Source organism: Gymnoscopelus microlampas (genome assembly GCF_963454915.1).
Source record: "Gymnoscopelus microlampas genome assembly, chromosome: 12".
Taxonomy (NCBI): Eukaryota; Metazoa; Chordata; class Actinopteri; order Myctophiformes; family Myctophidae; genus Gymnoscopelus; species Gymnoscopelus microlampas.
In genome coordinates, this window is record NC_139949.1 from 54,253,529 (window position 1) to 54,280,924 (window position 27,396).

The 27,396-nt window shown below is 41.9% G+C and overlaps 1 protein-coding gene across 1 annotated transcript; it reads right to left on the reverse strand.

The window, feature by feature from the left end:
* Positions 1–1,907: 1,907 nt before the first annotated feature.
* Positions 1,908–26,979, reverse strand: LOC311057785 (zinc finger protein ubi-d4-like). The gene is made up of 11 exons (XM_084074870.1): positions 26,943–26,979; positions 25,920–26,080; positions 21,828–21,938; positions 16,686–16,849; positions 13,042–13,134; positions 11,602–11,683; positions 6,302–6,439; positions 6,073–6,204; positions 5,712–5,824; positions 4,803–4,884; positions 1,908–4,013 (listed from the first exon to the last, which is right to left on the reverse strand). The coding sequence occupies exons 1-11, from the start codon at positions 26,972–26,974 to the stop codon at positions 3,937–3,939; spliced, it is 1,185 nt and encodes a 394-aa protein (XP_083930996.1). The 5' UTR covers positions 26,975–26,979; the 3' UTR covers positions 1,908–3,936.
* Between the last annotated feature and the right edge of the window lie 417 nt (positions 26,980–27,396).

A 27,396-nucleotide genomic window follows, 5' to 3' on the forward strand; every position in this document is an offset into this window, starting at 1 on the left:
AATAAATAAAAAATAAAGACAATCCAATGTCCACACACTGTACAGCAGCGGTGATGCAACTCTGATGATGCAAAGGGCCACTATATATTTACACTCTCACTCCAGAGACACTATAGTTACACACTCACTACAGAGACACTATAGTTACACACTCACTACAGAGGAACACATTACATATACTGTCTCTCTGTATTTTACCCTTTTTGTCACATTCTATTTCACACACATGTAGCAAAAATAGCAGATCTACAAGCTCAAAACGCGTCGCAGAGCGACGCGTTTTGAGCTTGTAGATCTGCTATTTTTGCTATTTTTTAATTGGAATCCAGATATATTTTATTGAAATCCTGAAAAGTAACATTTGTATTTAATTTCAAATGCATTTAGTTATACTTATGTTAACATTATGAACTTAAATACAAATACATTGGACATAAAAAAGACAATAGAATTTCAATACTAGTCATTAAGCTACTAATTATAGACTTACATAATGAAAGCGGGTCATGTTTACATGTTTGTAATTGTAAACAGCTAGTATATCATTGTTAATAATACATCAGTATTCTGATATTAACCTGTGGGGCTGCAGTAAGTGAAGGTGGGGGCCACATGTGGCCCCCAGACCAGTTGCTCATGTTTGCAGTACAGTATCTGAACTGAAGAGTACACCGTCAAATACCTGAGTGTTAAAAATGTTAAAAAAATCAAGATTTTTCAAAAACAGCACACACGTCCAAGTCAGTAGTTTTCAACCAGTGGTCCGGGGACCACCAGTGGTCCTTGAGGGAGTTCCAGGGGGTCCCCAGCTAAATGATGGATAGGAACCAAATGGACCCTTAAGGGTCTGTTACTCTGAGAGTGTACAAATGGAACCAAATGGACCCGTTAGGGTCCATTTGGTTCCATTTGTACACTCTCAGAGTTAAATTAACATTGTTTTTATAATATAAATTGGAGTCCCAGCTAGATAGACATGCCATTAAATGGGGGTCTGTAGCCTAATGCATGTTAAACTGAGGGTCCTTGAAATTAAAATGGTTGAAAATCACTGCTAGCCTTCTCTTATTGCGGGTCCCTGGCTTATCTTTTCAAATGGGGGTCCCTGGGCTAATGTGTGTCAATTTGGGGGTCCTTGACGCAAAAAAGGTTGAAAACCAGTGGTCTAAGTCAGTGAGTCTGTAAGAGGGGGATATATACTAGTTATATAAGTGGTTAACTGTCTGTTGTCTGAGGACAACAGACATAGCACTATGAGCTTGTGTATCTGATATTTTTGAATAGGGGTCCCAGACCCTGTCATAGACAAAATGCTATGTCCCTGGAATAACATAATTAATGAATGAATGAATTAATAATAATTTTGAGATGGGGGTCCGCGGCCAAATAATACATACCATACCATACCATACATACCTTGACATGGAGGAGTTGGACCACCGCTGATGCGTGATTCTGGAGCCTACGGGAGTGCTTGACAGACCACGCCCCCAGAGTGCCACTGGAATCCAAACCGCGCCCCCCGACCGTCTCCATTGGCTGGCTGTTTCCACAATGTATATCTAGCCGATGATGAAGGTGATGACGGTTAAAAGTCAGTGTATATAACGAGTATATAAGGAGTATATAAGGAGTATGTAAGGAGTATATAAGGAGCGAGTTGAGGAGATTTTAGACTACAGGTGCAGGAGCAGCTCTGTTAACTCCCACATCCCTGTGATGTATGTATATACAGTAGAAAATGCCTTTTTAAACGACAACTTTGTTTTTTTCCAACCAAGGGTTATATTTTAGCTTGTGATTAAAGTAAATACAAGATGAGTGTTAAATTTTTTCTTCTTTCTATAGTTTTAGCAATTTTCGCGACCTTTTTTTACAGTGGGCGGGGGCATTCTGTCCGGTGGCTAAATATTAAACTCTTGTTTCAGACCCTCCTAGTCTGTGATTGGTCAAACAGATTGTTACCTCCACAATGAGCACAGTATGTAGAACAATGATGCTTAAGGGAGTCCAACCTTTTATTTATGAAATATCCAAGATAATGAGGGATTTTAATTGAATCTGAACATTTTAAGCAATACAGTAGAAATGCCTTTTTAAGACAGATACCATGTTTTCAGTCAGTGGGATGTTTACCAACATATTTTATGTCACAGAAACAGAACCTGAAAAGACATTAAGCCTGTGTACAGACCTACAAGTAATATCAGGCAATTTAACCATAAACGCTTTAAAGGGGAATTTTGGACTAAGGTTTTCTTACCTTCTCTATGATGTTATGATATCTTAGGATGAATGGTACAGTTTAAACGTGCGCCACAGCTTAAAACGTGCGCCAATAGGCCTTGTGCTTGATCGCGTATTTTAATTTCTTTCTTTTTTTGTTTTTTTTGGTGAGATCTGGCGTTCATAGTGACAGAACACTGTGCAACGTCTATGAAATGAATTCAAGGACCCCAACGGAAACAAGCCCGCAAGGACTTTTTTGGCCGGACCTTTTAGACAAAAGCATTATAAATGTAACTGTGTTGTTTTACATTCTTTTGTCTAATAAAAATTTCAATCAATCAATCAACGGGGGAAAAAAAGAACGAAAAAAAACCTAAGTCTCGCTAGACGAGATTGAAATCTCTTGACTATTAAAATATGCAATCTAGCGCAAGGCCTATTGGCGCACGTTTTAAGCTGTGGCGGACCCGGGATGGAGTTATGAAAATGTTTCTACTGTACCATTCATCCTAAGATATCAGAACATCATAGAAAAGGTAAGAAAACCTTAGTCCAAAATTCTCCTTTAACAAAAAAGGGGGAGAAAAGAGAGAACCGGGGAAGTGCAAAAGGAAAAAAAATCCTAACTGGTTTCTGGGAGGTTTTTTATGTAACCTGACTCCGTCAGATGGAAGTAACTTGTCTCACATCCTCCTTCCATCTGGTGTCTCTGCAGCCAAACCGATGTGAGACGGCGGTCTGTTTTTTCAAGCTACTTGGCAGGTGATTGGACGGGGGCATCTGTCTATCACCGTCTGGGCGTGCTAACTCCAACCAATCACATTGAGGTGTCTACATGACATATAAGGATAGTAGCTGCGCCAGCAGTAGTTCTTTTGTCTCCTATTCAACCATGATGAACGGTGAAAGAACTACGACACAATAAAGCGCTTCTCCATGGCGTCATGTCCGGGTCTCGCTAAGATCCCGCCCCTAGCAGCCAGGGCCGGACTTACCGTTGGGCTAGGGTGGGCTGTAGCCCAGGGGCCCCCAACTGGGGGGGGCCTCAAAAAACAAAACAAAAAGTTTTTTTTTTACATTAAAAAAACAAAACAAAAAATTCAAATTGTAAAGTAACCGAATTAACCGAATTAAACTAACAAAAACACGAAATAAAAAGAAAAAAGCCAGAAAAAAAAAGAAATATTTGAGGCCCCCCCTGTGCGCTGTGCGTGCGCAGGGGTGGCCTCAGATATTTTGTTTTTCGGCCTCAAAAATGTCTCTAGCCCAGGGGCCTCAACACCTATAAATCCGGCCCTGCTAGCAGCCTCTGATTGGTTCACACCCGGCGCTGTGCGGTGTAGCTCTACTGTCTGAGCCATCCCAGGTGGAGGCTGTGTTGAGAAAACCCAATACCGCCCCCATGTGGTGGAGTCAGGTTAGTTTTTTTGGGGCCTTTAATAGAAACTTGGCCGCTCTGTTATAAAAGAGGCTTCAGGTACGAGGGGGGGGGGAGGGGGGGGGGGTTAAACTGTTCAACAGTCATATTATACAAACCTAACCAACCAGACGCTCAGCCTTTTCCCTTTTCTACCAGTGGTGGAAAGTAACTAAGTACATGTACTCAAGTACTGTTACTTAAGTACAATTCTGAGGTATTTATACTTTACTTGAGTACTTCCAATTTCCAATACTATTACTTCTACTCCACTACATCTGAGCAAACTATCAGGATGACGGTGCGTTCTTGTAGATTGACGCCTTGTCTTTCAGAAGATCCAGACATAGATGGCAGCTCCAGCTCCCTGTCACACACACACACACACACACACACACACACACACACACACACACACACACACACACACACACACACACACACACACACACACACACACACACACACACACACACACACACACACGGCAGAAGTCATTTATTCATAACAATTTGAGATTACAGTAAATTCTTAACACATTGACCGCCAGGCCCGTAGCCTACGGGCCGATAAATCCAACCGTAAAGCGCCGATCCCGTAGTCTACGGGCTGTGCGCCAACTGGTGCTTTTTCCTTTTTTTCGGAAAAGAAAAACTTTTTTTCAATTTTCGATACGGCACACGTGGTCTTCACTGGTAGAGGAGATGTCCGCGAACAAAACAAACAGTGCACAGCTCAATCTGAAGGATTTTAACAAGGTCTGTGGCGACGTGAAAAAAAACAAAAAACAACAATAAAACGTTGGCACTGGTGAGTACATTATGAGATTAACCTCTGGCATGGAATGTGTTAATTGTAGTGACAATTTAAGGACTTTTAACAATGCCAAATATTACGTAAGAAAGAGGAAAACATTGTGAAAATAGCCGATCTACAAGCTCACTGCGTTGTGAGCTTGTAGATCGGCTATTTTCACAATACTAGATTTTCAGGCCTAGTCCTTCAAACCTAGTCCTATGTAGCGCAAACAAGGCCCCCTTGGGGTCCACATGGGGCCAGGGTGGGGGGGTCCCCAGTTCAAACATGATTATTTTGGGGGGGGGGTCAGACTACTAGTATAACAATGTAAATGAAAGGTCATGAAAGGTGGTCTCACCCTCTGGGGGCGTGGCCATGGGAGGAGTCAGACAGTACATGTGATATCCTCGGTCACAGTCGTCACAAAACAGAAGCTGATCCTGAAACAACACAAACAAACACTTCATCCATCTAATCAATTATAATAAAATATAATATATTATCTATTGCCTCGTATGTCTGTGTGGTTGTTTATACGTCAGGAGAACAAACAAACACAATAAGATTGAATCCCATTTAATCCCTATGCGCGAGGCGTTAAGAGCTTGTAGATCGACTATTCTCGGCATGTTGTTATGAATATTGTGAGATCGCTTTAGCTTTATCTTCACTATTTATTGTCTCCGCCAGGAGACTATGTTTTCACTTTCCGTCCCCCCCCCTCGGCCAAGCTAATATTGGTCAAGCCTCACGTGACATGTGAACAATACGTTGAAAGAGTGTGCTCTGATTGGCTAGTGAGACGCATGACGTATAGCGGCCTATAAATAGAGGTGTCACTTTGAAAGAGTCTTGGTCTCTTTCAAAGTGAGGTAAGACAGGAATAATCACGAAATGGCTGAGAAATGGCGGAGCAATACATTATGTAGACACACTGTGTCATCACAATATGTAATATAAATAGCTTAGACAGGATTAATCAAGAACAGTACATTCCAGTACAAACTGAGATCACAGTTGATGACAGTTGATAGCACGGTTCTGCTGGCGGAGACTTGTGCTCCGAGGAGCACATTTTCTAGTTATTATTATTATTATTATATAATAATAGGTAGAACTCACATGGTTCTCTGAGGTTCCACAGATGTTATTATTAATATTATATATAATAATATTATATAATAATAGGTAGAACTCACATCGTTCTCTGAGGTTCCACAGATGTTATTATTATTATTATTATTATATAATAATAGGTAGAACTCACATCGTTCTCTGAGGTTCCACAGATGTTACAACATTTACACTCGATGCATTGCCAGCGGTACGTCTTCACCGCCGCCATCATCACCGGAGTGAACTGCAGGCACGACGGATGGCCTGCAGAGGGAGCACAAGAGCACAGGACATCTTAAAGCAGTGAAGCAGTGATTCCATCCATACATCTTCAACCTCTTATCCGGAGTGGGGGGTCGCGGGGGCAACAGTTCCAGCAGAGAGCTCCAGCCTTCCCTCTCCTGAGCAACATTCACATCCACTGAGTTAAGCACCACCAAAGAGTACACCCAGAGATCACGTGATCACAACAACAACAAAAAATCATCACAGAGAAAAGACTTTAGACCTACCTGAGCGGCCGCAGTCGGAGCAGGACACCAGCTCCTCTGATTGGCCGGTCTTGGGGTTGGTGTTGGAGTCTCCCAGGCAGAAGTCACAGTATTTATTGGGCAGAGCCAGGCCGTCTGGGCCTCTCCTGGGCGCTGAGACCAGCAAAACATTGTTATTTACGTATGATTTGACCCACTCAAACGCATCTGTGGAACCACTTTAAACCTTTAATGGTTAACGTAAACATACTCTTTGGTTGATCAGCCGGGGGCGGGGCGGGGGGGTGGAGCTCCACGTCCTCCTGGTCCGGCCCCTCCTCCTGGGCCAGGTGGGAGTGGTTGTAGTGGTAGCTGAGGCCGGGTCGGTTCTTGTAGCGCTTCCCACAGACTGACACCAGAACCAGCAAAACAACAACATGTATGAGAAACTAACACATACTGAGATATCCATATATGGGCGTAAAGGGGACACAGGCAGGCGGACAGATACTGATATCTCCATATATGGGCGTAAAGGGGACACAGGCAGATGGACAGATACTGATATCTCCATATATGGGCACAAAGGGACACAGGGAGACAGACAGGTACAGCAGGTACTCTGACGACGGGTAAAACGGATGTTTCATAACCGGGCGGGGCATGCGTTCCCTATGTGCATCGTTCCTGAGTAGGTCGGTGCTATATACAATAAAAAAAAAATCACACCCTGTGTGAAGGTAGCGGCGCCTTTGATACATTATGTCATCGATATGTGTTTATAATGTGTTTATAGCCATGTGTCACGTGAAGCTTGACCAATCACTTTGTTGACGGGTCTGACCAATCACTTTGTTGACGGGTCTGACCAATCAGAACGTTGACGGGTCTGACCAATCAGAGCGTTGACGGGTCTGACCAATCAGAACGTTGACGGGTCTGACCAATCAGAACGTTGACGGGTCTGACCAATCAGAACGTTGACGGGTCTGACCAATCAGAACGTTGACGGGTCTGACCAATCAGAACGTTGACGGTGAACACGGGCAAAGTCAGGTATAGAGCATGCGGCTAGCGCCGCTAATAAATGTATTTGTTTCCCCGGAAAAAAAGAAAGAAAACATTTTTAACTAGAAATTCAGAAATGCTGAACGCAGTCTTTCTGGGCGGGGCTAAACCATAGAGTTTTAAAAATAAGAGAGGGCACCGGAAATACACCCGCCCATCCACTTGTATGGAGTTTCTCACCCAGCATCTACTCCCTTTTCACACCTTCTTCCAGGCTGGGAAATGTGACGGGCGTCAGCTCCGTGTGCAAGCTTGTGAGTCGAGCCCATTGGTCGAAACCGTTTTCGCTCGTTCATGTGTATGTCTGGCCCCGGCCGTAATAAGCTGCAGTACCTGTGAATGGTCAGCAGGTCCAATGCCTACTGCTCCCCCTTGGTTCTGGGGGCTTGGGCTAAACACCTCACCTGATGACACGCTCAGGTGAGTTTCAGTGATGTCACCAGAGTCACTGATGGCATAATTCCTAACTACACCAGTCTTCTGCCAAGGTACACCAGTCATGTGATTCTTTCTTTTTTTTGGTGAAAACGAGCCATATTCAACTGTCGATAACAACAGAACGGACGATTGTGGTAAAATGTTTGTGTTAATTAATACCTGGCAGAGAATGTGTTAACACGTTTTTTAAATCATTCTAATTTGGCTGGGTGGTTCATAATAACATTATGCTGTGGTTCATAATAACATTATGCTGTGGTACATAATAACATTATGCTGTGGTTCATAATAACATTATGCTGTGGTTCATAATAACATTATGCTGTGGTTCATAATAACATTATGCTGTGGTACATAATAACATTATGCTGTGGTTCATAATAACATTATGCTGTGGTTCATAATAACATTATGCTGTGGTTCATAATAACATTATGCTGTGGTCTGAATACAAACACGTTGAACACATACTACTACTTATAGGCCTACTCATACTTCCTGTTTACGGCTTCTTTAATTGGTTGACTCATAATAATGGATTGTTGCTGATACGTCCCAGGTGCATCCTTGTGATGTTTTTTCGTTATAGTAATTCTATAGGAATAGACTACGTGACAACCAGGAATAGTTTGGTGGTCACTGGAGAGACGGTTGACAGCTGGAATGTAGACGGCATCCAGGAGCAGTATGGGTTAACGCCCCAGCCTGTGTCTTCTGTGAGGAAGAAGCCCAACAAACCCACAGTGAGGCCTTTAGGAGGGCCATTCAAGCAAGCCGCAAGTGGAGCCTGCAGTACCACCACGGCCCAAGAAACCATCACGCCAGAATGAAATGTTTGGAATGGGGGGGAGTCTGGTGCAACGCTCAGGTCCTGGACCTGTTGAGACGAAGGAGGGGCCCGGCCAGGAGGCCATCCACAGAGTCTAGTTCCTCCACGTGTCAGAGCCTCTCCTCTCCCCCGGTCCCAGCAGAGTAGTTCCTGGAGAAGCAGACTGAGGGTCCTCTTACCCTAAGAGGACTGACCGTGGGTACAGTAGCTACTGGGACGTAAGTCGGGGCTTGACCAACCCCGGCTGGGTCACCTGGGCATCAAATGATGATACGTCTCAGGTGCATCCATGTGATGTTTTTTCGTTATTGTAAGTGTGGTTCCCCGTCTTGGTTTGCAGAAGAAAAACAAACGTTAACAGCCGGTCTCAGCTGAACACGTCTGGGAGCCAATGAGCCAGGCCGGCGTGTGGCTCCACATGGACGGACACCATGTGGAGTCCAGGAACCATGGCCAGACCCAGGACCCTGGACTCTGTCTGGGAGGAGGAGGACTCCTCTGTGGAGGAGAACCCCTCTGTGGAGAACCCCTCTGTGGATGAGGAGAACCCCTCTGTGGAGAACCCCTCTGATGTGGAGAGGAACCGGGCAGAGCCTAGGATGACGTTGCGGTCCCGGTCGGTGCAGAGGAACACGCCCTCCAGCGTCCGACCGTCGGTCATCCGTATCCTCATGGTTCTGTTCAGCAGACCCTGCAGCTTCTGCCGGGCCTGGGAGGACCATGAGGATGAGGAGGATGAGGAGGATGAGGAGGACGATGAGGACGACACTTCAGGCTCCTCCTGCTGGACCGACAGAGTGTTTTCTTTGGTCAGGGTCGATGCCATTTCTGTCTCTCCCGTCTTTTTTCGGTATCTCCGTAAACCAGCCTCAAACACCACAAGACAGTCCCTCAAGTGGAACGAACCCCCAAAGGAAAAGAAAGAGAGGTCGGCCACGAAACACCTGGCGCAGAGACTTTGGAGGCAGATGCCAAGGCTATGGGGACAGACACTAAGGGGACAGACACTATGGGGACAGACACTAAGGGGACAGACACTATGGGGACAGACACTAAGGGGACAGACACTATGGGGACAGACACTAAGGGGACAGACACTATGGGGACAGATGGAAGTGTTGGCTCTAGCTTCCGTGTGTGTTTGTTGGACACCTTGTAAGGATGTGGAATTATCTGAGGTGCCTTCAGGCGTACAAACCTGTCATGGTTGTTGTTTTGTGTTGTTATGACTTTCCACGGATGGGTTCAGCTGTTATAACGGCATTTGTCAGTGTGTGCCCCATTTATATATATACATTATTCATAATAATGTAGATGTGTGTCTAGATATTTTGGCCAAATATGGACTGTCTGCCCAAATATGGAGTTCCACATAGCTCCAGACTGGCCTTCACAAACTGATTGTTAAGTTACGCCTTTATTAGACAAGGACTGAGTCAGAATTTACATCATATTATCTCTGCTAAAGTTTCAGAAATATTGTCCGAACTTTTCATTTCCTTCTCGGGAAATGAAAGAAAAAGAAGTTTAAAACAACAAAATACTGTTACTTTAGCCTTTCCATAAGACCGCAAGGTCGTCAAGGCTAGGTCAAGTATAGTAATATGAGCATGAACACACACATGCACAGCACATGCACGCACGCACGCACACACGCACACAGAGGAAAAGACAAAACGAACTAAACAAGCAGAAACGGCTTAAGACGTACAGTGCAGTGCAGTAGTACAGTGCAGTGCAGTGCACTGTGCAGTGCAGTGCAGCAGTGCAGTGCAGCAGTGCAGTGCAGTGCACTGTGCAGTGCAGCAGTGCAGTGCAGTGCAGTGCACTGTGCAGTGCAGTGCAGTGCAGTGCAGCGCAGTGCAGTGCACTGTGCAGTGCAGTGCAGCAGTGCAGTGCACTGCACAGTGCACTGCAGCAGTGCAGTGCAGTGCACTGTGCAGTGCAGTGCAGCAGTGCAGTGCACTGCACAGTGCACTGCACAGTGCACTGCAGCAGTGCAGTGCAGTGCACTGTGCAGTGCAGTGCAGTGCAGTGTGCAGTGCAGTGCAGTAGTGCAGTGCAGTGCAGTGCAGTGCAGTGCAGTGCAGTGCAGTGCAGTGCAGTGCAGTGCAGCAGTGCAGTGCAGTGCAGAGACAGGAATACAAAGAGAATATGGTAGAAATATACCTCTTTCAGAAGGTTTGGAAATATGTTTTTGTTTGACAGAGTCTGGAAGAGACAGAGAGAGAGAGAGAGAGAGAGAGAGAGAGAGAGAGAGAGAGAGAGAGAGAGAGAGAGAGAGAGAGACAGACAGACAGACAGAGAGACAGAGAGACAGAGAGAGAGAGAGAGAGAGAGAGAGAGAGAGAGAGAGACACAGAGAGAGAGAGACAGAGAGAGAGAGAGAGAGAGAGAGAGAGAGAGAGAGAGAGAGAGAGAGAGAGAGAGAGAGAGAGACACAGAGAGAGAGAGACAGAGAGAGAGAGAGAGAGAGAGAGAGAGAGAGAGAGAGAGAGAGAGAGAGAGAGAGAGAGAGAGAGAGAGAGAGAGAGAGAGAGAAACAGAGACAGAGACAGATAGAGACAGAGGCACAGAGCGACAAAGAGACACAAAGAGACAGACAGACAGACAGACAGAGAGAGAAAGAACCAGACAGACAGACAGACAGGAGAGAGACAGACAGAGAGACAGAGAGACAGACAGACAGACAGACAGACAGACAGACAGGAGAGAGAGACAAAGAAAACAGGCAGAGGCTCAGAGAGACAGGTACAACCATAGGGATGCATCACCATATAGGGCATAGCAGTGGCAGATTGTATTTCCCCGGTGACACAGATAGAAAACCCATTCATTTCCCACATAGAGATTTCTAAAAACAATTGATTCTGTGTCAAAACATATTTGAATATTTAATTATATTATATACTATATATTCAATAAATACCCCTTTCCCCTGTTTTCAAATATGTATATATATATATAACACAGAATCACATGTTTTATGGTCATGATTCACCAGGATCCTGGATGTCTTGGTTCCAGGCTTAAACTAGGGAATGGTTTCCGGCTCTGGAGGCTCTGGTCATGTGTTCCGGCCACCATATGCTGACGTAACGTTATTTCCGCTCCAGACCGGATCAGAAACCAGAAAATGGTTTTGATCCCCAGGCTACAGAATGAGTGCCGCTTCGGGTTCAAGTGGTTAACGAGACGTAAAAAGAGACGGTTAAATTCCCCGCCTCGGGACTCACTGTCGCAGGCGTAGGGTTTGTCCCGGTCCTCCAGAGCCGATGAATCCGCTTTCTTCCGGTTGCCACCCGTTCCTCCTCGACCCTGAGGAGAGCAACCACAAAACTACATCATCATCACATTCAACAAACAAACAAAACTACATCTAGTCATCCCTTAAATTTGTATCCCTCAATTTTGTAACCCTTTTTTCACCCGGTGCCAATTTGCTAAGTGATCCTGGGCACTACACTCCCCCACCAGCCTGGGGAGGCCAGGGCCGAGCTCATGGCTCCTTCAGTGCATGAGAACCAACTGGCCTTCTTGTCACCTGACAGGAGGGAGTTTCCCTGGTTGGACGTAGCGCGTGGAAGGAACACGTTATTCCAACCAGTTCCTTTCCCCTCCATCAGGCGCCCCGGCTGACCAGGGGGAGGCAGTATAGTGACCAGGATTACTACATGTTTTTGTGAGGGTATTAACTACCCTAGGAGACACGGGGAGAACATGCAAACTCCACACAGAGTAGGCCCTTTCACCAACCCCACCTAGGGTATGGGCACTGATGACGCGGAGGAGAAGACACGCCCCCAGCGCCCACAGCGTCCCCGGCGGGAATCGAACCCAGGACCTTCTAGCTGTGAGGCAACAGCGCTACCGACTGCGTCACCGTGCCCCCCCAACTACATCTAGTCATAAGTGGTCCTTGGCAGTGAGAGAGTTAATGTCAGGCAGAAACCTTGTATGTCCGTATTTAAACGTTTTACCGTCCTAACCTTGGAGCGGTGTGGAGCAGTGTGGTTACAGACAAGAGATCCCATCCTCAGGGATCTCTTGTAACGGGTTACACACAGAAGCGTCGCATCATTAAAAACTGCATTTATTTACCCGTGGCGACGGAGAAACCTGTACTTTCCCGCCATGGTGATTTCAGAGCAAACTAGACCAGTGGTTTTCAAACTTTTTCATGTCAAGGACCCCCAAATTGACACTTATTAGCCCGCGGACCCCCATTTGAAAAGATAAGCCAGGGACCCCCATAAGAGAAGATTTATACGGCTTTCTAGCAGTGATTCTCAACCATTTTAACGTCAAGGACCCCTAGTTTGACATGCATTAGGGCTACGGACCCCCATTTAATGGCATTTATACCTCTGGGACCCGAATTTATATCATAAAATCAATGTTAATTTAACTCTGAGAGTGTACAAAATGGAACCAAATGGACCCGTTAGGGTCCATTTGGTTCCATTTGTACACTCTCAGAGTTACAGACCCATAAGGGTCCATTTGGTTCCTGTCCATCATTTAGCTGGGGACCCCCTGGAACCCCCTCAAGTACCCCTAGGGGTCCCCGGACCCCACTTTGAGAACCAATGAACTAGACCCTGTTAGCAGGCCCGAGGCCTCCATCTCCAGGCTTTTAGTTTTTTAATGTTTAAAAAAGAAACACCCTCCTGTACCTTTCCCTTTCCTTTGCCTCTTCTCTTTGGCGTGTCTTCCTCATAGTCTTCATCATCCACATCATCCAGGAAGTTCTCTGGTTCTACAACCTTCTGTATGACACACACACACACACACACAGACACACACACACACACACACACACACACACAGACACAGACACACACACACACACACACACACACACACACACACACACACACACACACACACACACACACACACACACACACACACACACACACACACACACACACATCTCAGGTCTTTCCATGAAAGTAATGCAGCCTCTAAAATAAATGGGGTTCTCAAAGTGTTTTTTTTTTTTCTTTTTTAAAGCGAACATTTGTAAAACATGTTGTTCCAGGGACCCCCCAGGGACCCCCCAGGGAGCTTAGTTACAAGTGTTCGCTTTCAAAAAATTCTAGTGCCGCGCTATGAGCTTGTAGATCTGCTATTTTTGAAGAGCCCAAAGAAATATAACAATGGCACAGATGCGTTCCCGGTCTTAAAGGGTTAAATAGGTTAACGCTAACGGTGGGGGGGAAACAAATCAAATCATAAAGTATACCCAGGGTTATATAGATATACATACATATATAACATAGTGTAAGTATACCCAGGGTTATATAGATATACATACATATATAACATAGTGTAAGTATACCCAGGGTTATATAGATATACATACATATATAACATAGTGTAAGTATACCCAGGGTTATATAGATATACATACATATATAACATAGTGTAAGTATACCCAGGGTTATATACTGTAGATATACATACATATATAACATAGTGAAAGTATACCCAGGGTTATATAGATATACATACATATATAACATAGTGAAAGTATACCCAGGGTTATATAGATATACATACATATATAACATAATGTAAGTATACCCAGGGTTATATAGATATACATACATATATAACATAGTGTAAGTATACCCAGGGTTATATAGATATACATACATATATAACATAGTGTAAGTATACCCAGGGTTATATAGATATACATACATATATAACATAGTGTAAGTATACCCAGGGTTATATAGATATACATACATATATAACATAGTGTAAGTATACCCAGGGTTATATAGATATACATACATATATAACATAGTGTAAGTATACCCAGGGTTATATAGATATACATACATATATAACATAGTGTAAGTATACCCAGGGTTATATAGATATACATACATATATAACATAGTGTAAGTATACCCAGGGTTATATAGATATACATACATATATAACATAGTGTAAGTATACCCAGGGTTATATAGATATACATACATATATAACATAGTGTAAGTATACCCAGGGTTATATAGATATACATACATATATAACATAGTGTAAGTATACCCAGGGTTATATAGATATACATACATATATAACATAGTGTAAGTATACCCAGGGTTATATAGATATACATACATATATAACATAGTGTAAGTATACCCAGGGTTATATAGATATACATACATATATAACATAGTGTAAGTATACCCAGGGTTATATAGATATACATACATATATAACATAGTGTAAGTATACCCAGGGTTATATAGATATACATACATATATAACATAGTGTAAGTATACCCAGGGTTATATAGATATACATACATATATAACATAGTGTAAGTATACCCAGGGTTATATAGATATACATACATATATAACATAGTGTAAGTATACCCAGGGTTATATAGATATACATACATATATAACATAGTGTAAGTATACCCAGGGTTATATAGATATACATACATATATAACATAGTGTAAGTATACCCAGGGTTATATAGATATACATACATATATAACATAGTGTAAGTATACCCAGGGTTATATAGATATACATACATATATAACATAGTGTAAGTATACCCAGGGTTATATAGATATACATACATATATAACATAGTGTAAGTATACCCAGGGTTATATAGATATACATACATATATAACATAGTGTTAGTATACCCAGGGTTATATAGATATACATACATATATAACATAGTGTAAGTATACCCAGGGTTATATAGATATACATACATATATAACATAGTGTAAGTATACCCAGGGTTATATAGATATACATACATATATAACATAGTGTAAGTATACCCAGGGTTATATAGATATACATACATATATAACATAGTGTAAGTATACCCAGGGTTATATAGATATACATACATATATAACATAGTGTAAGTATACCCAGGGTTATATAGATATACATACATATATAACATAGTGTAAGTATACCCAGGGTTATATAGATATACATACATATATAACATAGTGTAAGTATACCCAGGGTTATATAGATATACATACATATATAACATAGTGTAAGTATACCCAGGGTTATATAGATATACATACATATATAACATAGTGTAAGTATACCCAGGGTTATATAGATATACATACATATATAACATAGTGTAAGTATACCCAGGGTTATATAGATATACATACATATATAACATAGTGTAAGTATACCCAGGGTTATATAGATATACATACATATATAACATAGTGTAAGTATACCCAGGGTTATATAGATATACATACATATATAACATAGTGTAAGTATACCCAGGGTTATATAGATATACATACATATATAACATAGTGTAAGTATACCCAGGGTTATATAGATATACATACATATATAACATAGTGTAAGTATACCCAGGGTTATATAGATATACATACATATATAACATAGTGTAAGTATACCCAGGGTTATATAGATATACATACATATATAACATAGTGTAAGTATACCCAGGGTTATATAGATATACATACATATATAACATAGTGTAAGTATACCCAGGGTTATATAGATATACATACATATATAACATAGTGTAAGTATACCCAGGGTTATATAGATATACATACATATATAACATAGTGTAAGTATACCCAGGGTTATATAGATATACATACATATATAACATAGTGTAAGTATACCCAGGGTTATATAGATATACATACATATATAACATAGTGTAAGTATACCCAGGGTTATATAGATATACATACATATATAACATAGTGTAAGTATACCCAGGGTTCACACACTCTTTCTACAAGGAATTTTAAAAACTTTTCCATAATTTTTCTTATTTCCATAACTTTTCTTATTTGACCCCATGTCCAGGACTATAGAAATCAAACAGTTTAAACCAGTGAGCCATCAATGCCCCCCGAGACAGACTCCAGAGAAGGTGTCACGTGACAAAAAGATCAGATCTACAAGTTAACAACGTATCTGCATGTCAGCATGTTTTACCCATCTTTCACCTAATGTTAGACAAAAACAATGTGTTTCGTTGCTGTCGGGCAGAAACCTCTTATCTCCGTATTTTAACTCTTTGTTTTTTGTAAATGTTGTGTCACACATAAGCATCAAAAGCAGATCTACAGGCGACGTGTTTTGAGCTTGCAGATCTGCTACTTTAAGTAACAGATTTGGACATTCATTTTCCAGAACATTTGATTAATTCCAAACCTTTTCCAGGCCTGGAAAACTGTTTTTATCATTTCAGAATATTTCCAGGAATGTCATGACGGTGGGAGCCCTGTGTACCTTTCTGATCCGTGGTGCGGGGTTCACAGCTCCAGTGCAGTCTGTGCTGGTGTTAGAGTCCTCATCGGTGGCTCTGAGCTCCACTGAGTCTCCTTTCAGCAGAGCCTCCAGACTACTGCTGTCTGAGGACACAGCCACGCCCTTCTGACGCACTACGTCCACCTCTGACACACACACACACACACACACACACACACACACACACACACACACACACACACATATAACAGACCTATATTATGTTTCCCCAGTGGTGGAAGAAGAACTCAGATATTGTACTTACTGTAAGTAAAAGTACCAATACCACAACATAACAATACTCTGTTTCAGAAAAAGGCCTGTGTTTAAAATGTTACTAAAAATACAAAAGTGTTGGCATAAAAATATACTTAAAGTACTGTTGTGGAATTCTGATCAATCAGCAATCAATAAGGCGAGAGAGCATGCACCCATCTGCATCAATGGTGTGGCAGTGGAACAGGTCGCAGACTTCAAGTTCCTCGGAATAAACATTTGGAGGAACCTCAAGTGGACCACACATACCACACAGGTGGTGAAAAAGGCCCAACAACGGCTCTACTGCCTCCGGCGTCTGAAAAAGTTCTGAGTGAGCCCCCGCATCCTCAGGGCGTTCTACACCAGCACCATTGAGAGCATCCTGATGAGCGGCACCACCGCCTGGTTCGGAAACTGTACCACAGCCGAACGCAAGGCACCACAGAGAGTGGTGCGAACGGCGCAGCGCATCGTGGGCGGTGAGCTTCCCCCTCTGCAGGCCATACATGAAAAAAGATGTGTGGCTTTAAGGCCGGAAGCATCATCAAGGACACTTTCCACCCGAGCCACGGTCTGTTCAAGCCGCTGCGACACCCACGGCCAGGCAAGCGATGGAGGAGCATCGGTAGCAGCACCACTAGACTCTGGAACAGCTTTTATCCAGCAGTAATCAGGCTGTTGAATGAAAACTAAACTTGCGGACACTGTGCACTGAGCTCACTGAACTGTGTGTTTATATAGATATGATCTATATTTTAATTACAGACACATTTTTCCCTTAACTTACATTAAGCACTGAGCCACAATGAGCTATGAGCTATGAGCTTGTAGATCTGCTATTTTTGAATAGCCCAAAGTGTAAAATAATGCTTTTTAGCTCAAATAAAAAAATGACACAGTTCCAGGTCTTAATGGGTTAACTTACATTAAGCACTGATAGCCCAGGCGTTTCGGGCCATATTTTGATGGAATCGTGCACTTTACGATACAAGCATGAAATTTGGCACACAGTTAGAGCATGCCATAAGGAACATTTTTGGCTATAGGGCCATCGCAGATTTGTCCTGTGGTAACCATGGCAACCATTTTCCAAAATGGCCTCCATCTGCTGTTATTTTACCAATAACTCCGGTGCTAGACCACCTAGGATCCTGATTCTGGTGACTAATCCTACATTTTCAAGTATGAGGAATACAGTGGTACTATTTAGAATTGTGCTGTGGTAACCATGGCAGCCATCTTTCAAAATGGCCACCACCTGCTGTCATTTTACCAATAACTCAGGTGCTACCAACTAGGATCTTGATTCTGGTGACTAATCCTACATTTTCAAGGATGAGGAATACAGCGGTACTATTTACAACATGCTACTACCTAACTACATATATCTGGCATTCAGTTAATTAAATAATAGTAAACCCATCAAAATATGTAATGGTGTAGTAGGCCTATACAGTACATCAACGTGTTTCAAACTGACACGTGAGAGTCAAGAATGCAGTACTTCACTGTTTCTTTTATTAGTAGTAGTATTGCATAATTATTTTCAATGGACTATAAGACACAACAAAGGCAGAGTACTCATGAGTCATAACCTAATGGCATATAGACCAATTATTTGTTTACCAACATTGAGACTGGACGCACAGGTGATTGCAATCAATTCTCAACCTGTTGTTTTGGGGTGCGCTGATTTCAGCACACCCCAACCCCCTCTTGTGTGTTGGCTAGTGAGGCGTGTCCTAGCGAGACCTGATAGAATGGGTTTCATTGCGCGCATACTGGTTCCGTGCAGACTGGTTCTTATCAGTGTGACGTCGTCTGTTAAGGGGTCTATTCAATAAAGCCAGATAATCTACACAATGTTAGTTGCACAGTCCACCACAGTAGCAAAGGGCAGTACACTGAAGTGCTGCCTTAACACATCTGCATTGTCCACTGCATCCATTTTTGCAACCACAGCGGAGGAGTTCCCGAAAGGCCAGGCTCGCTTCTGTGTGGTCCAGTGCACTTTCCATCCTCCTGTCAAAATTAGAATCAGCTTTATTGTCAGATCACAGGTTTACAAGTGTAAAGAAGTGGATTAAATTATTTGTATTCACCCGTCTCCTTCCTCTTCCACCCCCATTCACCTGGGGATGGGAGTTCAGGGGCTGCAACCATCGCCTGTCCCCAACAGTGGCCAGCTTGGTAGGCTGCCCTCTTTGTATGTTGAGTCGTGTTGGGGGGAGTCCATCAATTGTTCTGCCCATCTGGGTGAATAGCTGCTTCCGTGCCCGTTCACTGATGCCTGGCCGCTAGTGCGGTCATAGAGCAATACCACAAATCGCTCCAGAGGCTCCATCCAGTCATGTATTTTCTGTGGGATGGCAGCTAAGGAACTGAAGGCACGTGTGACGTCACCATAGGTTTTCCAGGTCTTCCATGCCATCTTCTTGCCTCTGCCTCCAAAAGATGACACTGTGTCACATCCAGTAAAGGCATGGAACATGGGTAAGGCTAAGCATCGATCTGGGCCTAATGCCCTTGCCATCTCATGAGCTGCTAAGTTACGGAAACTTTTCCCTGTTCCAAAAGCAACCCACAGCTCAGTCAAGTGGAGGCGTTGGGCTGACGTTACTGCCAGGACCAGCACATCCGTGTCTACTGTGCGTATTGTCACCTTGCTATACCCTTCCTTCACAGCATCTTCTAGGTGTAATATGACGCGAGTATCAGCCTCCTCATGTACTGTAGTTAGTTAGGTAGTTACTAGCATGTTGTGAATAGTACCCCTGTATTCCTCATCCTTGAGAATGTAAGGTTTAGTCACCAGAATCAAGATCCTAGGTGGTCTAGCACCTGAGTTATTGGTAAAATGACAGCAGGTGGTGGCCATTTTGAAAGATGGCTGCCATGGTTACCACAGCACAATTCTAAATAGTACCACTGTATTCCTCATACTTGAGAATGTAGGATTAGTCACCAGAATCAACATCCTAGGTGGTCTAGCACCGGAGTTATTGGTAAAATAACAGCAGATGGAGGCCATTTTGGAAAATGGCTGCCATGGTTACCACAGGACAAATCTGCGATGGCCCTATAGCCAAAAATGTTCCTTATGGCATGCTCTAACTGTGTGCCAAATTTCATGCTTGTATCGTAAAGTGCACGATTCTGGCCCGAAACGCCTGGGCTATGAGCCACAAGCTCAGTGCTTTAATGAGTCTTCCAGTTTAGTAGACCTCGTATTGTGAATTTGTACTTCCATGTACTGTTGTTCTCATGTCTTACTAAATAAAGTACATCAATCAATCAATCAATCTTAAATGCACTTTACTGTACTTCTACCTCTATCTATCTTTTAACTGCATTAATGGGCTTGTACAATTAAGAATTTCACCCATATTACCTGTAATGTGATGTGACAATAAAGTCTGATTCTGATTCTGATTCTGACATAGGAGTGGAGACAATAATCTAGGTGGTGGTGGTTATGCTTTATGTACATGATATCATGGTCAGAAGTACATTAACACTCATGTCAGTGGTAGGGTAGTTCTGCCTGGAGCACAGGAGCAGAGATCATAGTTATACTGTCGCAGCCTGAAGGACAAACTGAAGCATAACAACACAGGCTGTACCAAAACAATAGATATCAGGCCTAGTGGAGACATCTAGGCTCTTACAAGCTGTCACATATCAGAATGTATTGTAGAAGTATTGTAAGGCGTTGGTTCTCAAAGTGGGGTCCGGGGACCCCCAGGGGTACTTGAGGGGGTTCCAGGGGGTCCCCAGCTAAATGATGGACAGGAACCAAATGGACCCTTATGTGTCACCTTTTGTACACTCTCAGAGTTACATTAACATTGGTTTTACAATGTGAATTGGGGTCCCAGAGATATAAATGCCATTAAATGGGGGTCCGTAGCCCTAATGCATGTTAAACTGGGGGTCCTTGAAATTAAAATGGTTGAAAATCACTGCTATAGAGCCGTAAAAACCTTCTCTTATGGGGGTCCCTGGCATATCTTTTCAAATGGGGGTCCGCGGGCTAATAAGTGTCAATTTGGGGGTCCTTGACATGAAACAGTTTGAGAACCACTGTTGTAAGGGATGGTATAATATAAAGCAGCCATATAACTTCTTCCTCAGTACCAAAAGTAATAGTACTAAAATGTTTGAGAATAGCAGATCTACAAGCTCACAACGCGTCGTGAGCTTGTAGATCTTTCAAGTATAGTCACAGAATATTCAGCAAAAAAAAAAAGGGAATGTCATGGCGACCTCCCGTTCACTCGTCATACAGCGTTGAAAAAAAGCATGTCTCGCCTAAAAGACATAGTAAAACATAGGAGCCCAGATACACAATATTTCCCAAATACTTAACCCATTAAGTCCTGGAACTGTGTCATTTTTAGATTTGAGCTAAAAAGCATTATTTTACACTTTTACGAGCTTGTAGATCTACTATTTTTGAAAAATCGTGAAAATGTGTGCAAATCTTTGAATATATATATTTTTAAAGCGAACATTTTTAACTCAAATCTTTGCTTCTGGGGGTCCCTGGAACAACATATTTTGATGGTGGTCCGCGGCCAAATACATATACTTTTGGGGGTCCTTGACATGAAAAAGATTGAGCACCACTGATATAGAAACATACGATTTTCAGAAAAATGTTGAGGTTTAGGAGACGTGTAGAATCGGCTTCAGGTCTCAATGGGTTAAACCCATCCGCTTGAATAGAGAGTTATTGTCTCTCGGCCAGGCCGAAGGCATGGAGAGAGAGAGAGAGAGTATGTTGGACGTCCGACGGCGATGAACTGTCACTTCCTACATGCCCCCCCCCCCCCCCCCCCCCCCCCGGTCTGAACGCCAACGTACCTGATCTGAGAGGCTGGAAGATGAGTCGGGGGTCGTCTGGAGGAGGATGGGCTCGCCGTTTCTTACGCCACCTACGGGACGGGTAGGTGTACAGCTGCCCTGGAGCCACGCCTACGTAGACACACACACACACACACACACACACACACACACACACACACACACACACACACACACACACACACACACACACACACACACATACATAACACACATAATGAGTGAACACATAACCTGGGGCAGTGGTTCTCAAACCTTTTCATGTCAAGGACCCCCAAATTGACACTTATTACTCCGCGGACCCCCATTTCAAAATATAAGCCAGGGACCCCCCATAAGAGAAGGTTTTTACGCCTCTAGCAGTGATTCTCAACCATTTTAATTTCAAGGACCCCCAGTTTAACATGCATTTAGGCTACGGACCCCCATTTAATGGCATTTATATCTCTGGGACCCCAATTTATATAGTAAAATCAATGTTAATGTAACTCTGAGAGTGTACAAATGGAACCAAATGGACCCGTTAGGGTCCATTTGGTTCCATTTGTACACTCTCAGAGTTACAGACCCATAAGGGTCCATTTGGTCCCTGTCCATCATTTAGCTGGGGACCCCCTGGAACCCCCTCAAGTACCCCTGGGGGTCCCCGGACCCCACTTTGAGAAACAATGACCTGGGGTGCACATAACAGGTGCGCATGCGTGGTCAAAAAGCATGCTGCGCGGCACATCAGGAGAAGGGAAACGCTCTCGTGTACCAACAGCTGGGACAGGAGTTTACTTCCTGAAGCCACACTCACACAATCACGCTAAAGCACGCGTCGGCGCCTCCAATCCTGACACAGTCATTATTTTTGTCATCGTCATAATCATTTACATGTTGATGTTGAAGAATGTTCACACATTTTCAAATATATAAAAAAGCTGAAATAGCAGATCTACAAGCTTACAACGCGTCACTTCGTGATCACGAAAAAGCAGAAATAGCAGATCTACAAGTATACAACGCGTTACTTCGTGATCACGAAAAAGCAGAAATAGCAGATCTACAAGCTTACAACGCGTCACTTCGTGATCACGAAAAAGCAGAAATAGCAGATCTACAAGCTTACAAGTTTACAACGCATCACTTTGTGGAGCGTTGTAAGCTATTACTGCTTTTTTTTTACATAAAAATGATTGAACATGTCAATAATGTCTGTATATTTCAGTTATTTATCATAACTAGACCATACCCGGTCGACGCATCCGTGGGGGGATATGCGCACATGATCTGGCAACCCGGGAGGCGACATTGTTTGACACATAAACGCTAATAAGAAGCTGAGATTTGATGAAATTGAAAAACGGGCTTCACAGTTAAGTTCAGATGGTAATGGTCAATGGCTGTGTGCAAGATCAGAGCAATTGGTCCAGCCACTGAGGAGAACCGGGTAGTGACACCACTACAGACAGATAGTGACACCACTACAGACAGATAGGGACACCACTACAGACAGATAGGGACACCACTACAGACAGACAAACAGAGGTTACTGAGCATTTTTTAGCGGCGCTAGCCGCTCTATACCTTTAGGTATAGAGCGGATATTAGCCCTCTATGCCTGGCTTTTGCGTCAACGTTCTGATTGGTCAGGTGCGCCAACGTTCTGATTGGTCAGGTGCGTCAACGTTCTGATTGGTCAGGTGCGTCAACGTTCTGATTGGTCAGGTGCGCCAAAGTTGTGATTGGTCACTATTCATGACATCACTATGATGTCATGAATATAGAATTCGATGTCTATATAAACGATGACAATGACTTCATCTTATTATTCATTTGGCTAAAGTCTCCGTCTAGGTAAGTTATTTAAAGTTAATATGACGAATAGAAAGAGAAAGATACAAGAACAGATGAAGGGTGAATGTATAGAAAGTCTGAGTTCGGGACCCAGTCATCCGTTATGACAGAATGGTTTGATAGAGACGATCGAGAATCCAAGAGTCCGTTAAGGTTCTGATTGGTCAGGCCCGTCAAGGTTCTGATTGGTCAGGCCCGTCAAGGTTGTGATTTGTCAGGCAAGGGGACTATTCATGACATCACTATGATGTCAAGGTTTATTTTTTATTTCCTCATGTTTTTTTTTGTATATATTTTTATTTGGCTAAAGTCTCCTTCTAGGTAAGTTATTTAAAGTTAGATCCTCAATTTAACTTTATCTGTCGTCGACGCTCTGATTGGTCAGACCCGTCAACAAAGTGATTGGTCAAGCTTCACATGACACATGGCTATAAACACATTATAAACACATATCGATGACATAATGTATTCAAAGGCGCCGCTACCTTCACACAGGGTGTGATTTTTTTATTATGAAGCCTAAAAGGCTTCACATGTTCCAATGTTCAACAACACAAAATACACAATTAAATCACAAGTATTTGAGTGACAATTAATCGTCAACTTAAATTTGTAATGGTGACACAGCCCTAGTCCCTGCTTCATCTGTCTCTCAGATGTATGTATGTACTGAGTATTGACCTGGTCCTCTGTGTCTCTATAAACATAAATGTATATAAATGTATATAAATGTATATAAATGTATTGACCTGGTCCTCTGTGTCTCTATAAACATAAATGTATATAAATGTATATAAATGTATATAAATGTACTGACCTGGTCCTCTGTGTCTCTATAAACATAAATGTATATAAATGTATATAAATGTATATAAATGTACTGACCTGGTCCTCTGTGTCTCTATAAATATAAATGTATATACATATATATAAATGTACTGACCTGGTCCTCTGTGTCTCTATAAACATAAATGTATATAAATGTATATAAATGTATATAAATGTATATAAATGTATATAAATGTATATAAATGTATATACATATATATAAATGTACTGACCTGGTCCTCTGTGTCTCTATAAATATAAATGTATATAAATGTATATAAATGTATATAAATGTATATAAATGTATATAAATGTATATAAATGTATATACATATATATAAATGTACTGACCTGGTCCTCTGTGTCTCTATAAACATAAATGTATATAAATGTATATACATGTATATAAATGTACTGACCTGGTCCTCTGTGTCTCTATAAATATAAATGTATATAAATGTATATAAATGTATATAAATGTATATAAATGTATATAAATGTATATAAATGTATATAAATGTATATACATATATATAAATGTACTGACCTGGTCCTCTGTGTCTCTATAAACATAAATGTATATAAATGTATATACATATATATAAATGTACTGACCTGGTCCTCTGTGTCTCTATAAATATAAATGTATATAAATGTATATAAATGTATATAAATGTATATAAATGTACTGACCTGGTCCTCTGTGTCTCTATAAATATAAATGTATATAAATGTATATAAATGTACTGACCTGGTCCTCTGTGTCTCTATAAATATAAATGTATATACATATATATAAATGTACTGACCTGGTCCTCTGTGTCTCTATAAATATAAATGTATATAAATGTATATAAATGTATATAAATGTATATAAATGTATATAAATGTATATAAATGTATATAAATGTATATAAATGTACTGACCTGGTCCTCTGTGTCTCTATAAACATAAATGTATATAAATGTATATACATGTATATAAATGTACTGACCTGGTCCTCTGTGTCTCTATAAACATAAATGTATATAAATGTATATAAATGTACTGACCTGGTCCTCTGTGTCTCTATAAACATAAATGTATATAAATGTATATAAATGTATATAAATGTATATAAATATATATAAATGTACTGACCTGGTCCTCTGTGTCTCTATAAATATAAATGTATATAAATGTATATACATGTATATAAATGTATATACATATATATAAATGTACTGACCTGGTCCTCTGTGTCTCTATAAACATAAATGTATATAAATGTATATAAATGTATATAAATGTATATAAATGTATATAAATGTATATACATATATATAAATGTACTGACCTGGTCCTCTGTGTCTCTATAAACATAAATGTATATAAATGTATATACATGTATATAAATGTATATAAATATATATAAATGTACTGACCTGGTCCTCTGTGTCTCTTCTCCATCCAGATGTAACAGTTGCTCTGAGCCACGCCCGTCTGAGAGTCCAGGAATGGCAGCCGGACGCTTCTCTCTGCACACAGCCTGGAGTTGTAGCTATGACACTGTTCCATAGCATCCCTGTAGCACTGCTCTCCTAGCCTGTATAAATATAATGTAGCTATGACACTGTTCCATAGCATCCACTGCTCCCCTAGCCTGTATAAATATAATGTAGTTATGACACTGTTCCATAGCATCCACTGCTCTCCTAGCCTGTATAAATATAATGCAGTTATGACACTGTTCCATAGCATCCACTGCTCTCCTAGCCTGTATAAATATAATGTAGTTATGACACTGTTCCATAGCATCCACTGCTCTCCTAGCCTGTATAAATATAATGTAGTTATGACACTGTTCCATAGCATCCACTGCTCCCCTAGCCTGTATAAATATAATGTAGTTATGACACTGTTCCATAGCATCCACTGCTCCCCTAGCCTGTATAAATATAATGTAGTTATGACACTGTTCCATAGCATCCACTGCTCTCCTAGCCTGTATAAATATAATGTAGTTATGACACTGTTCCATAGCATCCACTGCTCCCCTAGCCTGTATAAATATATTGTGACATTACATAACATTAAAGTGATGTTACATGACGTTACGTGACATTATCATGACGTTACATTACGTGACGTGGAGTTACATGACATTACGTGACTGTCACGTAATGTCATGTAACTCCACGTCACGTAATGTAACGTCGTGACATGAACGTGACGTTACGTAACGTAACGTAAACAACACTGAGGCACTTTAAAAAGGACGTGATGCTAACTGCTGCTGCTGCTGCTAGCTGTCCTGTTGTCAACGAGCCAAAGTGGACTGCAAGTCCCACAATGCAACAGTTATGCACATGTTAGAGACGTATATGTTCACGTATGAGGCTAATTAAAGTGTGTTAAAGTGTGTTGAAGTGTGTAAACACGGGTAACTAATAATAATAAACACTTACAGTTTGACAACATTCTCCACAACAGCTGCCATCTTGACTGACCTGAGCCTCTGGCGCCCCTAGCGGTCAGTCACGGTCGGTGGCGGACAGCGTTGCCAGGTATAGCTAGAAAAACAAGCAGCCAGGTCTGTGTTGCCATGTTCCTGCTTATTATAAGCGACTTTGGGCTCGTTTTTCCTGTGAAGGAACAGGAAAAACGAGCCCAAAGTTGGTACTCGTGGGTTGTGTTTTTTTTGTTTTTTTTTACGGGGTGGGGAGGGGGGGGGGGGGGGGGGGTTAGAGTGTAGTTGGTTATTTGGGCTTGTTTTCTAGTGTTTGAATTATTATTTAAGAAAATCATATATGTCCTGATGAAGGCCTGAACAGGCCGAAATGTTGACGAGCAATACATTCTGGAGCTTTTTGCTGGGGGGGGGGCTTTTCAAAGTTACCTTTGTGGTGTGTGTGATATGAA